The sequence below is a fragment of the Oncorhynchus masou genome, chromosome 6 (assembly GCF_036934945.1).
Source record: "Oncorhynchus masou masou isolate Uvic2021 chromosome 6, UVic_Omas_1.1, whole genome shotgun sequence".
In the NCBI taxonomy this organism is placed as follows: domain Eukaryota; kingdom Metazoa; phylum Chordata; class Actinopteri; order Salmoniformes; family Salmonidae; genus Oncorhynchus; species Oncorhynchus masou.
Genome location: NC_088217.1, coordinates 50344342 through 50355483, shown reverse-complemented (window position 1 = coordinate 50355483; position 11142 = coordinate 50344342). Strand labels below are relative to the sequence as shown.

Here is an 11142-nt window from a genome sequence, read left to right as displayed (position 1 = left end):
TAAAACCACATTCCAGCCGGTGTCAATTCGACAAGTTACCACCGGCTAAATCTATGATGTTGAAAAGTCTATTGAAATGAAATGTCTATTTGTTCTCACTGCGCAATCCACTGTCTCATCAACTCAGCCAGGCAACTTACATACTAGGACTACATCTACACATTATCTCCCATTTCCTTCACACTAGCGTTTGGTTTTCAACAACAGAGATTTGTAGTAAACTTGCTGTCGGTCTCTCCGACATTTGCAACATTATTGAAATTCGATCTCCAGCTGTCCTATGGTAATTAACGTGTCGATAGCCGGGACGAGACCGACAGGCTGAAATGTCAATAGAAAAACAGGAAATACAGCTAGTTTGCTGTCATTCCATTTTCAGTTTGAAGTGATTGTGTTAGCTGTGTAGTTGGCTGTCTCATTTGAACAGTGGCCTGGTGGCAGAGAAAATGTTCAATGCCATGCGAAATCGCACATAATTAGTTCATTGCTATGGATGTATCCCCCCAACAATCACTAGAAAACAGCTTTAACAAACGTAAATGCAGCCACTTTGCTGATATTCTGGCTACACTGTTTGACGTGACTGTGTTAGCCAAAGTTGGCAAGCAAGGGATAAGAATGATGCCAGAAAGAACGAACGACCAGGCGGCTTGGGAAGCAACCATACCTTTGTGTCGGGACTATATCTTGTGGAAGGATGAAATAGTATGAATAAATTCATCAAAATTACGTTTTTAATTAAAATATGTCACTCATTATTTGAATATGTTGGTAACCCGTTGTATAAAAGTGATAATACCCTCGAAGCTGGTGTTTGGAAGATATATTGGCACGGTTTGCAGGCCCTTGATGGAACAACACCTGTGCCAATATATCCTCCAAACACAGGCTTCTCTGGCAGTATCACTTAATTACAGCTTTGATTTATTTTGAGTGTTTGAAACATTGTACACAGTAAGAGAGAAGCACAATTTTAGAGCGAAAATAGTAGTCTTGTTTTTGCCATAAAATAAAAGCTTTTTAACAAACGTGAAAATACATGAATATAAATATTGAAACCTAAAGATAAAAATGTCAGAGGTCAGGCGATAAGAACTATTTTGTGCTCTTCCAAAAATCAAGTGCATCGGCCCCATTTTGGCTCACACATAACACAAAACCGTACATACAATCAGAAAACAACACACATTTCCACACAAAAACATCAACTTTGGGATCATGAGAAAATGACACCTTGAAAGAGGGGGGAGGGGTTGAGAGAGATATATCGTGGGAAGGAGACTGAGAAAGAGATCAATGTAAACAAAGTTATTTCCGGCGAGCCCTCCAATGTATGGGAAACAAATCAACACACAAACAACCACATAACTCAGTGTTCCACATAGATCCACCAACCTTACAGCAATCTGGACTACAGTGAATACATTTGCCCCAACGTGTATTTATATAATGTTTGTGCATGTGTAGATAATGTCATGTGTATACCAGTACACATCCAATTATTTTAATGTAGCTGTATGCCTGTGGATGTACTGTTTGCACTCAGAGCAGGAGTGTGATGAGTAGCAGGATCAAACAGTGCACCCATGACGCCATGATTGGAGCTGCAACGCCTCGTTGTTGTTGGGGGTCTCTCTGGCCACAGCCCTCTCCCTGGTAGCCACTATAGCACTGGCACTGAAACTCCCTCTGAAAGCCCAGTATGTCGTCTTCCCCAAGCTGACCTTGAACCTTGAGTTTTCCATTTGCTAGGGGCTCTATTCTGTGGGTGCGGGTGCTGAGATGCAGGTAGGCATCAGTGTCAGGGTGTTTACGCAGGCAGCGTCCAAGGGAATCGCACAGCGTCTGGCTGCACAGCTCTGCTGCCGTGGTAACGTTGAGCAGGTACCGGCCCAGCGGACCCCGTAAGTACTCATTCAGACTAGAGCAACTGGCCTGGAGAGACACACACACACACAGAGTTTAAAGGGTGGCTGAACTTCCTGTTTTGGTCTCGTTTCAGATTTAGTTCATTAAGAAATGACTGAATTCAAATGTGAGTTGGTTTCGGGGTATGGTTTGATGTGTGTGTCTCTTGTGTGTGTTCACAGTTGGGAAGAGTTAGCCCAATTATTTAGCCAATTAGCTTCAGCCAGCTGGTGTGCAACCGTGGCAATTATGGTTTGACTTTGGATAGCCTATCTCCGGAGCTAGCTAGGGACAATATTTGAGACAATATAAATGAGACAATATTTTCATGTTGTACACTTTTTAGTTTTCTCATGAAATGCTTTCAATATTTGAATATTAATTTCTACAATTTATAGTTGTTTTGAGGTTCTGGACCTACTGGAATGTTTACATATTGTCCCATGTAAATTGTGTAATTTACCAATGGTTCCTAACTAGTTCCATAGAGATATCCAAAGTCAACCCAAATTCACCACAGGCCTTACGATCGGGTCGCATGCAGTTGCACTCCAAATTGATGATTACTTATGTACCACCAGCTGTGGGCAGGATTGAAACAAACCCAACCTTAATTTACATTGTGATGCAGTCATGACCACAAGTCTCACAAAACTGTTTTGGTTGAGACTAACTTTATGACCAAAATGATCCTATTTACCCTTTGTAATCAATTTTGACAGTGGAATAAATGTTTCGGACTCATATCGATGCCACATCGTCTGTTTTCTAATTGAGAAGTTGTTTCTTTTGGGGCAGTTGCTCTTTAAAGGTAGATTTACATCAATGTCATTCCTGCGTCTCCTCAATTTAAATTAATCTTAAGATCCACTACAAACACTTTCAAATCATAAGAACAAATGGGATATGAAGAGGGGCTGCTACAAAAAGCACAACTGATAATCAAGTGGATGAATGAGTGTGACGTGACTGACTATGACTCCGTGACTTGCAGCGAGGTCCTGTGAGTTGGTCATTCGGTGATCACATGTGATTTGTTGTGATTTTACGGGACTTGTGTAATTGCGCGGACACTTGCCTTGCTGCTGGCATAAGCGTGATCTCCCCAGAGGATGATGCCTGCGGCCCCAAGAGCCACACTCTCCCCGATGGTGGAGACCAGGTCCGTCTGCAGGGAGAATCACTCAAAATCTTGACCAAAGAAGACGTACAGATTCATCACAAAGCACACAGATTGCCCAAGTCAGCACAAATCGGCCAATGAAAATACAACCAAAATGACACCACAATTGTTCAGTGTTGTTCAATTGTTGTGTGTGAGTGAGGGGGGTGGGGGCACTGAACTATATAGACTTTGTGTATGTAACCACCTCTTATCTGCTCAACGCCCTCATAAGGAAATGCACTACGGGGTGTTAGCGAGTAACATGACCAACACCCATCCTGCTCACACATACACACACAAAAGACAGGGAGTATTTGGGGTATGTGCTGATAGAGCAGGAAAGGGCTGCAGCCACAGATAAGGACAGAGGGTCATGGTCATGGGTAGAGAGAGAGAGCTTGATCTGTGAATCAGGGTGTATCAACACAGCACACACACACACACACACACACACACAGAGAGAAAAAAAGAGTGGTTATAAAACACACCCATTGATTAAACAGAGAGTATTGCACTCTGATATGGAGCATTATTCTACTAAAAAGAATTAATAGAAATCTCAAAACATTTAAGTGAATTGAAATCATCATTCACATCTTAATGAAGATTGTATTAGGGTAGGTTTATAGTCTAGATATCTTTCACATCAACTCCCAGACTTCTTTGCACCATTTTCTTGTTTTAAAAATGGACGGAGAGCCAGGGGCACACTCCAATACTCACACATTGTTAACAAAAGATGCATTTGTGTTTAGTGAGTCCGCATGACCATAGACAGTAGGGATGACCATGTGTTCTCTTGATAAGTGCATGAATTTCACAATTTTCCTCTACTTTGGGTTGTCAGAGAAAATGTATTGAGTAAAAAGTACAATATTTTCTTCAGGAATGTAGTGAAGTAAAAATAGAAATTGTCAAAAGTGTAAATAGTAAGGTAAAGTACAGATACCTCAACAAACTACTTAAGTAGTACTCTAAATTATTTTTTCACTTAAGTACTTTACACCACTGTCAAATGGTCTATAAATTCTCCTGGTTAGTACTATGTGACGGTCAGAGAAACGTCTCTTCACCTCTGTCAGCAGCTCCAGTACGTTGGCATAGGTGGGCCGGGCGTACACAAAGACAGGACGTGCCAGCCCGTCTCCCCCTGACGCCAGACGCATCCCCTCCTTCACCCGGTTCCGGACAAACTGCCGCCCCGAGTGCGAAGAGCGCAGCACCGTGCCCATGTAGACCGAGGGGAAGAGGGCTGTGCTCTCCACCCACAGCCATTTGAGCATTTCATTCCGGGCCACCTCCACGTCAGGGCAGCGGCCCGTGTAGTTCTCCAGAGTGTTCTTATAGTCGTGGTTGTAGCAGTCTGGGAACAAGTAGAACCCCCACAGCTGGTTGGGCCGCAGGCTCTTGGCCAGCCTCAGGGTCTCCACCATGAACTTCCGGGCTGACATCTCAAACTCCTGCTGGGCCACCTTAGCCACACGCTCTGCGGGCCAGGCTGGGTTCTTCTGGGCCACCAGCTGCCTTGACTGGTTGCGGTACACATTCTTGACGTCCCAGTTGCGGATCCACAGTGGTCTCCACTCCTCCCAGTCAATAACTGCCAGTCCCTTGGCCCCTGCTTCGCGTATGTAATACTGAATACCCTCCGGCATCTTCTCCAGGTGCTGAGTGAGACTGGCAACCTGCGGGAGCCCACCGTTCATGACAGCACCATCGTGCTCCTTATAATAGGGGTACAACCCCAAACGGTCCTTGTAAAAGATGGTGAGGTTTTGGCGGACAAAGCCCTTGCTGGGCGACGCCACAATCTGGAACTGCTCCAGCTGAAAGTGAATACCGTGCCGCGGGCCGCAGTCCTCCGTCGGAGCATTCCAGGCCATGACCAGAGGCTTTTGGGGATACAGTGGCCATCTTGTGGGTTTCAGTTCCTCAGCACAGAGGTAGTCCCATAGAAGTGTCACCAACAGCAATACTTTCCAATCAGGCAGTGCAGTCCAGTACAACATGACTTTTGTGGTGAATTAATGTGTTTTTTACTCTCTGCTCTCCTGTCCTGTAAAGAGAATTGAGCGAACATCAACATGAGCACTTTGATTTCCAATCAATAGATTCAGGTATGACAGTAACTTGAATCACTCTGGTACTACACCTCTATGCCCAGAAAAGTTTCGATATAGGGCGGGCTCACTTTCACCAAACAGGTTCCAGACATACAATAGGTTTATGAACGAAGAGGGTATATAATAAAGTGTGAACAGTTCAGCTGGTTTAAAAAATAATTATATCCAGCGTGAAAGCCTCTGTGAAAAATGCATTAAGATCAAGCATCCTAATCTATATGACAACCCTGGAAACAATACCACCTCTCATGAAGATGATCAACTGAATATTGAGTTCAAGTTATAGGCTACTGAAAGTAATGAGTTTAGTGGGGAAACAGTTTTAGCAGCAGTATACTTGAAGCAGCAGTATAAGCTTGTGTTGGCAAACACACCCTTACACGTTTGATGTGTGCGTGTGTGTGTGTGTGTGTGTGTGTGTGTGTGTGTGTGTGTGTGTGTGTGTGTGTGTGTGTGTGTGTGTGTATAACACCCACCTTTTGCCCATGAGTAAGTTTTCATTCGTGGAAAAGAAAATAGAAAAACATATCTTACCTTGTACAGCAGAATGAGGAAGCATACCCAAATACTAGAGACCCCTATATTCCAATTAAGCCACGTTTGTCTTTCAAGATGGAGAAAGGTGATTGAAACAAACTTCTCCCAATAACTTCCTGGTTAAGTGATCCCTGCAACAATAGGTAAAAACACTGGTACTTCATTGGTCACTGGAATGTATTATTACTGTACTTTTCAACTTGAACCGACAGTGAATGTACCGTACCCCCTGTACTGGTGTCAGTTCAGTTGCACCCAACGCCTATTCCTACCCTAGTGGGTTAATTATAAAACAAATCCTCCCTAGTGCGAGTCCGGACTCCTTCAGGATGTTCCATTCAACATAAAAAAAGGGGGGAGTGGCGAAATAAAATGTACTTTGTAGGCGCGTCAAAGTGGTTCTCAATATTGTATTACACCAAAATCATTGTATGAACCTTCGGCTATAGACTAAATATGTAAAATGTTGTTTATTTTCTGTTTTTAGCTGAATATGCAGTAGTTTGTTTAATTAGTCAGTTACACATTTAGAATGAGTCAGTCCAAAAAGTTTGCTACTGGTCATTGAAAACAGATGAATGTTGCAATATCTAGATTTAGGAACCGTTGACAGCATAGAGGCAACATACATACTGGGAAGTGAAAGGGGATACCTAGTCAGTTGTACAATTGAATGCATTCAACTAAAATGTGTCTTCCGCATTTAACCCAACCCCTCTGAATCAGAGAGGTGCGGGGGTCTGCCTATCGATATGAGCATGCCATGACATGCCCATCCTAAAAATAAAAAATAAACAGTATAAATGAACGTGGTCTTGTAGTTCAGATTATTAAACTATAAATTTGCAAGCAGTTAAATGACAAGCACAAACATTTCAACCAGTGTTAGTTTATAAATATGTATTCAACAGTTATATGTCTATCTATAAACTAATAATTAAACAGTTGAAACCTCTTAAAACCCCTTTATAAATCATTTTTAGTAGGCTCCACCATAATGTCAAGTGTTAACAAACAGCCTATAGTTTAACTCCATGTAAGCATTGTATATCTAGGACCAGTAGCATTTCAACTCTGTCCAAACAAAGGCATCTGGCATGCAGACTTCACTGCTCGTGGTACATGATGGCAGCCATTGGCACTGGCGCAATGACCCAAACAAGTACCACATGTTGTCATGCTGCCAACGTCATGGATAGATTCAGAGCATGCTGTAGTTGAAAGCTTTGAAATGAATAGTTAGAAGGAAAGGCCAACAAAACATAAACCTAAAGGGTACATGTGACGTGGAGGATCTGAGGGCACATAATCCACAAAAATCCCTGGAAGTGAGGCCGCATCCTGTGAGGGTCACTCAGTTGACTCTGTTCTGCTGTTTGTTCTCCGAGCTCTGCTGACTCACCTGCGTGTGTCTGAATGAGACAGTGAGATTGTGAATTCCAAGCCACCACCTCGCCCTGCCAAATCACTCGGAGGGCCCTCCGTTGTCACATGTTGCTGACAAAATTCCGAAGGTGACTTCTAGAGAGTGGAGATGGAATCAATGAGCCTATCAACTTTGGAACACACTCCTGACATGAACGATGCAATTCATGTTCCACTTTTAAAGCAGCAATATGTGAATTATAGATCTGTAATTCTCATTGAAAGCAATCTAAGTGGTATATCTGTTATATGTGCGCAATGTCTATGCTTCCCATTGTTACGTTTCGTTTTTGCGTCTTCCACTTTAGTTTTTTACACCAGCTTCAGACAGCTTAAAATACAATATTTTTGGTTATTGAAAATATATTTCACATCGGTTTAAATGGTACACTGATTCTCTTCCACAAAATGAAATTAGGCAAACTATTAGAATTGTTGCACCCTTTAAATAATAAAACGAGCATGAAATTCAAATGAACAACCCCCCCCCCTGTCATTTTACAATATATAAACACCAGTAACTGATCAACATTTAATTTGGGAGGTATTTCATGTTACATTTGTCAAGTCTAGACATCAGACATAAACAAATGCACGTGTCATAATTAGGCATGCCTCTCCATTCTTTTGTATGAAATTGTGAAAATTCCAAACATATCGCAGTGCGTGTTGGGATAGCACTTCGCTCTGAATCCTGCAGTCTTGGTCGAAGTGGCTGTGGGTCTAATTAGCCCTCTACACCGTCAATAACTTTCACTCCCCCAGCTTCGAGACACGTGCAAATCGAGGACTGAGCTAAATTAGGTGATTCTGTCGGAGTGAGGGAAGAGATGTGTGGTTTCCCTCCATCTTGTGTGCTTCCCTTTGACCCATATCTCTTGGACATTACATCATCAACCTTCAGGTACGACTAGGAAACGATAACAATGTGGGGAACTGGAAACACACACTATCACCTCAACCACAGTCACTTTAGAAGAGGGACCATAGGGCTGTACTGTATAATTGTATCTAACCCACACAGATTACAATTTGAATTGCAGATCATGAGAAACTGCTTTATAAAATGATATTTAATCTCAGATGTATGAAAATCTATTTTTACTCAAACAAACCCATTCATTCACTTACTTTACACAAACTGCCTATAGCAGTCCAAAGTGTGCCAGATCAAGGTCTCACTTGGGAAAGCATTCTTAACTCAATAGGACTTCCTGGTTAAAGAAAATATGATGTAACAGCGCATGTTTTATGTGCATATTTACATCCACACCCATACATACACCCTCACACACCTTTTTCCATCACATATTGTACATTACTCACCGTTCTCTCTTCTGCTCTAACACTTCCTTATATTGTTATGCATGCTTGCTCCATCGGTGAAGCTTAAACACAAAAACACACCTTGTCCATTTATGGTCATATACAAGCCTCACCCATTTTAGAGTAACTTATCTTCAGATGAAGTCGCTCAGCAGAACAAAGGAAGCAAGGAGGAAATACCTAAAAAAAAGTGTCTGACCTCTAGCCCAGAAACACAATTACAGGGGCCAGACATGCCTGTTGCCTACCGTATGCTATTGGAGAGCAATAAAACAACACTGAAACTGACCATATAATCTCGTATGTAATACTGAATAATATAATAATATAATGCTCGTGGACCATTAGATACTGTGCAAATGGATTACCATGTCTATAAATAAATGACTGGATCATAAAGAAAACTAGACATGTCATAAGTCATGTGTCATAATGATTCAAATTGGCAACATTGATGATTGACCCAAAAACGTTAAGAGAATCAAACATTTAAGACCCACATGTACAAGAGCATTGCACCCTAGTGATAAAACAGAGGTACAGCAGAAAAACAAGATTCACCAAAAACAGCTTTACAGGATTGTGATAACTACACATGGAAAAGGGCTTTTGAATAGACCAGTAAATTATGTTAGTCTGAGTCATGAAAACCTCATTACTGTGACCACATTGTTATGGAACAACACTCTTCATCAGAATGTGAAACATATGTGGACTGGATAATGAAGGGGAATGCCTCAATACAGTCTTTCAGCCTGGTAAACCATTTATTCAAGTATTTCCAACTCAGACAGCTTTTGTATTTTTTTTTTGTTTACATTAAAAAAAGTTGACTAGTGCAGGTCTAGCCTCCAATCATAGAGGCAGACTTAGATATGATAACATTACAACATGAAAATGGTCAACATATACAGTACAGTGGGAATTCCTAAACCTTCCCCTGATCTTGCTACCTTTCTTTCACACACACACACACACACTTCTCTACATCACAGAAGGCAGAACGTTTAACTCTATCTACTCCTCCTCCCCTTTCTTTTTGTCCGCCACATAACTCAGGTGGTCTGTCGACAGCTTCTGAGTGGAGTCAGACATCCCACCCATTCTCTCAGAGAAACACTAGCATTCAGGATGGAGCGGTTGTAGTGATGTGTCTTTTCTGCGTTAGACCACCCCCCCCCCAGTGGGATTCACACCTCAAAGAGGATGACAGGGAAATCTACATGGATCCGGGGGTGGTTTAGCTTCACAATTCCCTGCAAACAGATAACAATATCCACTCTATTAATTATAAACAACACCCATGGGTAACTGGAAACATTTACAGCACTGTCAGTCTGAGACTTTCACAAGTGTACATCCAATCAGCTCACCTGAGGTATGAGGTTCTTCTGAATCCTCTTCAGCTTGGACCTCTTCCGGCCATTTTTTGTCACTACAGTCTCTTCATAGAACTCATGAGCCAGGTCCCCATCCTCATCATAGTAGAGAGAGCTATCAACATAAATAAAAAAATGAGCGAAATGGAAAGCGTTTGACTCATTTAAGGATCTACCCTGTGGTTGGGAGATATATACATATATTTTACCTTTATTTAACAAGGCAAGTCAGTTAAGAACAAGTTCTTATTTTCAATGACGGCCTAGGAACATTGGGTTAACAGTCTTGTTCAGGGGCAGAACGACAGATTTTTACCTCGTCAGCTCGGGGATTCAATCTTGCAAACATTAGGTTACTAGTCCAACGCTCTAACCACTAGGCATACATTTTATTGCATTTACCACACAGTATTACCTCCTCCTTGTGAAAATAAATGGGGTTGCTTTTCTGGTCCCTTTGAGCCGGGCAACAGAGTGATCTTCTTGCCCCTCACTGCCCGAATCCCCTCCAGCTCCCGAACCAGCAAATGGCCAAGCACCTTTCACCTTGGATCCACTGCCTCCCATCTTCAGTGGTGGGACATTATCCCTTGTCACAGAAAACTCCTAGGCAACGATTATATGAGCTGGCCAACCAGTCAGTTTTCTACTGGTTTGGATCTGAAAGCAAGAAGCCATATGTACTGTTGCTTTAGCTAGCCTAATAATGCTACCACACTGACCAAACAATATCTAGCTACTATGCAAGCTATTAAATAGATAGGTTACCTAGCTAGCTCCAGAAGGTAACTTAGCTAACTACGTCAGCAAACGAGGTTGCTCTAGATGGCTAACGTCAAGTAGCTTGCTAGCTAACACTGTTCACTGCAGTTAGTTAAGTTTGATAAATATTGCAAATATATTTAGTAGAGCTTTCAAACTGCTAACGTTAACCAAAGCTAGCTAGCTATCCCTACAGTCCACTGGCTGTTAGCTAAACTTCGCCCGCATAATAAACCGTTAGCTAGCAAGCTAAACTAGCTTACGTTAGCTAGCTCAATTTGCCAGCTAACCATTTATAGTGACAGCATTTATAGAAACATATTTATTATTTTAGCGACGTGGCTTCTATCCAGGGTTCAGTGCTCACTTGGATTCCTCCCTCCTTTGCGTAACGTTACGGTAGTGTTTTCTCAAATATAGCCAATTTGTCTAGCTAGCTAGCCACAGATCCCAAACGACAAGTACACACTGCGACTCTGGTCCGAAAGAACGGAAACGGTTGGTCAGCTCACCTTGC

General features: G+C 42.1%; 2 protein-coding genes across 4 annotated transcripts; both read right to left on the bottom strand.

The window, feature by feature from the left end:
* Positions 1-764: 764 nt before the first annotated feature.
* On the bottom strand, positions 765-9127 carry LOC135542219 (hyaluronidase-2-like). 2 transcript variants are annotated; one of them, XM_064969017.1, is made up of 6 exons: positions 8485-9127; positions 7136-7254; positions 5731-5864; positions 4147-5129; positions 2987-3076; positions 765-1935 (listed from the first exon to the last, which is right to left on the bottom strand). In XM_064969017.1, exons 4-6 carry the CDS (start codon positions 5080-5082, stop codon positions 1543-1545), a joined length of 1419 nt encoding a protein of 472 aa, XP_064825089.1. In that variant the 5' UTR covers positions 5083-5129; positions 5731-5864; positions 7136-7254; positions 8485-9127; the 3' UTR covers positions 765-1542. The 2 variants fall into 2 exon arrangements, with proteins under 2 accessions (XP_064825089.1, XP_064825090.1); XM_064969018.1 differs by lacking the exon at positions 5731-5864.
* A 320-nt stretch (positions 9128-9447) lies between these two features.
* LOC135542222 (tumor suppressor candidate 2-like) lies at positions 9448-11115 on the bottom strand. 2 transcript variants are annotated; one of them, XM_064969024.1, is made up of 4 exons: positions 10993-11115; positions 10279-10523; positions 9858-9978; positions 9448-9740 (listed from the first exon to the last, which is right to left on the bottom strand). In XM_064969024.1, exons 2-4 carry the CDS (start codon positions 10428-10430, stop codon positions 9675-9677), a joined length of 339 nt encoding a protein of 112 aa, XP_064825096.1. In that variant the 5' UTR covers positions 10431-10523; positions 10993-11115; the 3' UTR covers positions 9448-9674. The 2 variants fall into 2 exon arrangements, with proteins under 2 accessions (XP_064825096.1, XP_064825097.1); XM_064969025.1 differs by lacking the exon at positions 10993-11115 and having other exon boundaries at positions 10279-10980.
* Between the last annotated feature and the right edge of the window lie 27 nt (positions 11116-11142).

Bases quoted from the DNA above. Each gene is read 5' to 3' on its own strand.
- LOC135542222 (XM_064969024.1), bottom strand. From the start codon at position 10,430: ATGGGAGGCAGTGGATCCAAGGTGAAAGGTGCTTGGCCATTTGCTGGT. The intron at 9,979-10,278 runs GTAATACTGTGT...TTATGTTGATAG, and splicing joins TTTATTTTCACAAGGAGGAG to CTCTCTCTACTATGATGAGG. The intron at 9,741-9,857 runs GTGAGCTGATTG...ATCTGTTTGCAG, and splicing joins AGAAGAACCTCATACCTCAG to GGAATTGTGAAGCTAAACCA.
- LOC135542219 (XM_064969017.1), bottom strand. From the start codon at position 5,082: ATGTTGTACTGGACTGCACTGCCTGATTGGAAAGTATTGCTGTTGGTG. The intron at 3,077-4,146 runs GTGAAGAGACGT...TTCTCCCTGCAG, and splicing joins TACTGGAGCTGCTGACAGAG to ACGGACCTGGTCTCCACCAT. The intron at 1,936-2,986 runs GCAAGTGTCCGC...GTGTCTCTCCAG, and splicing joins ACGCTTATGCCAGCAGCAAG to GCCAGTTGCTCTAGTCTGAA.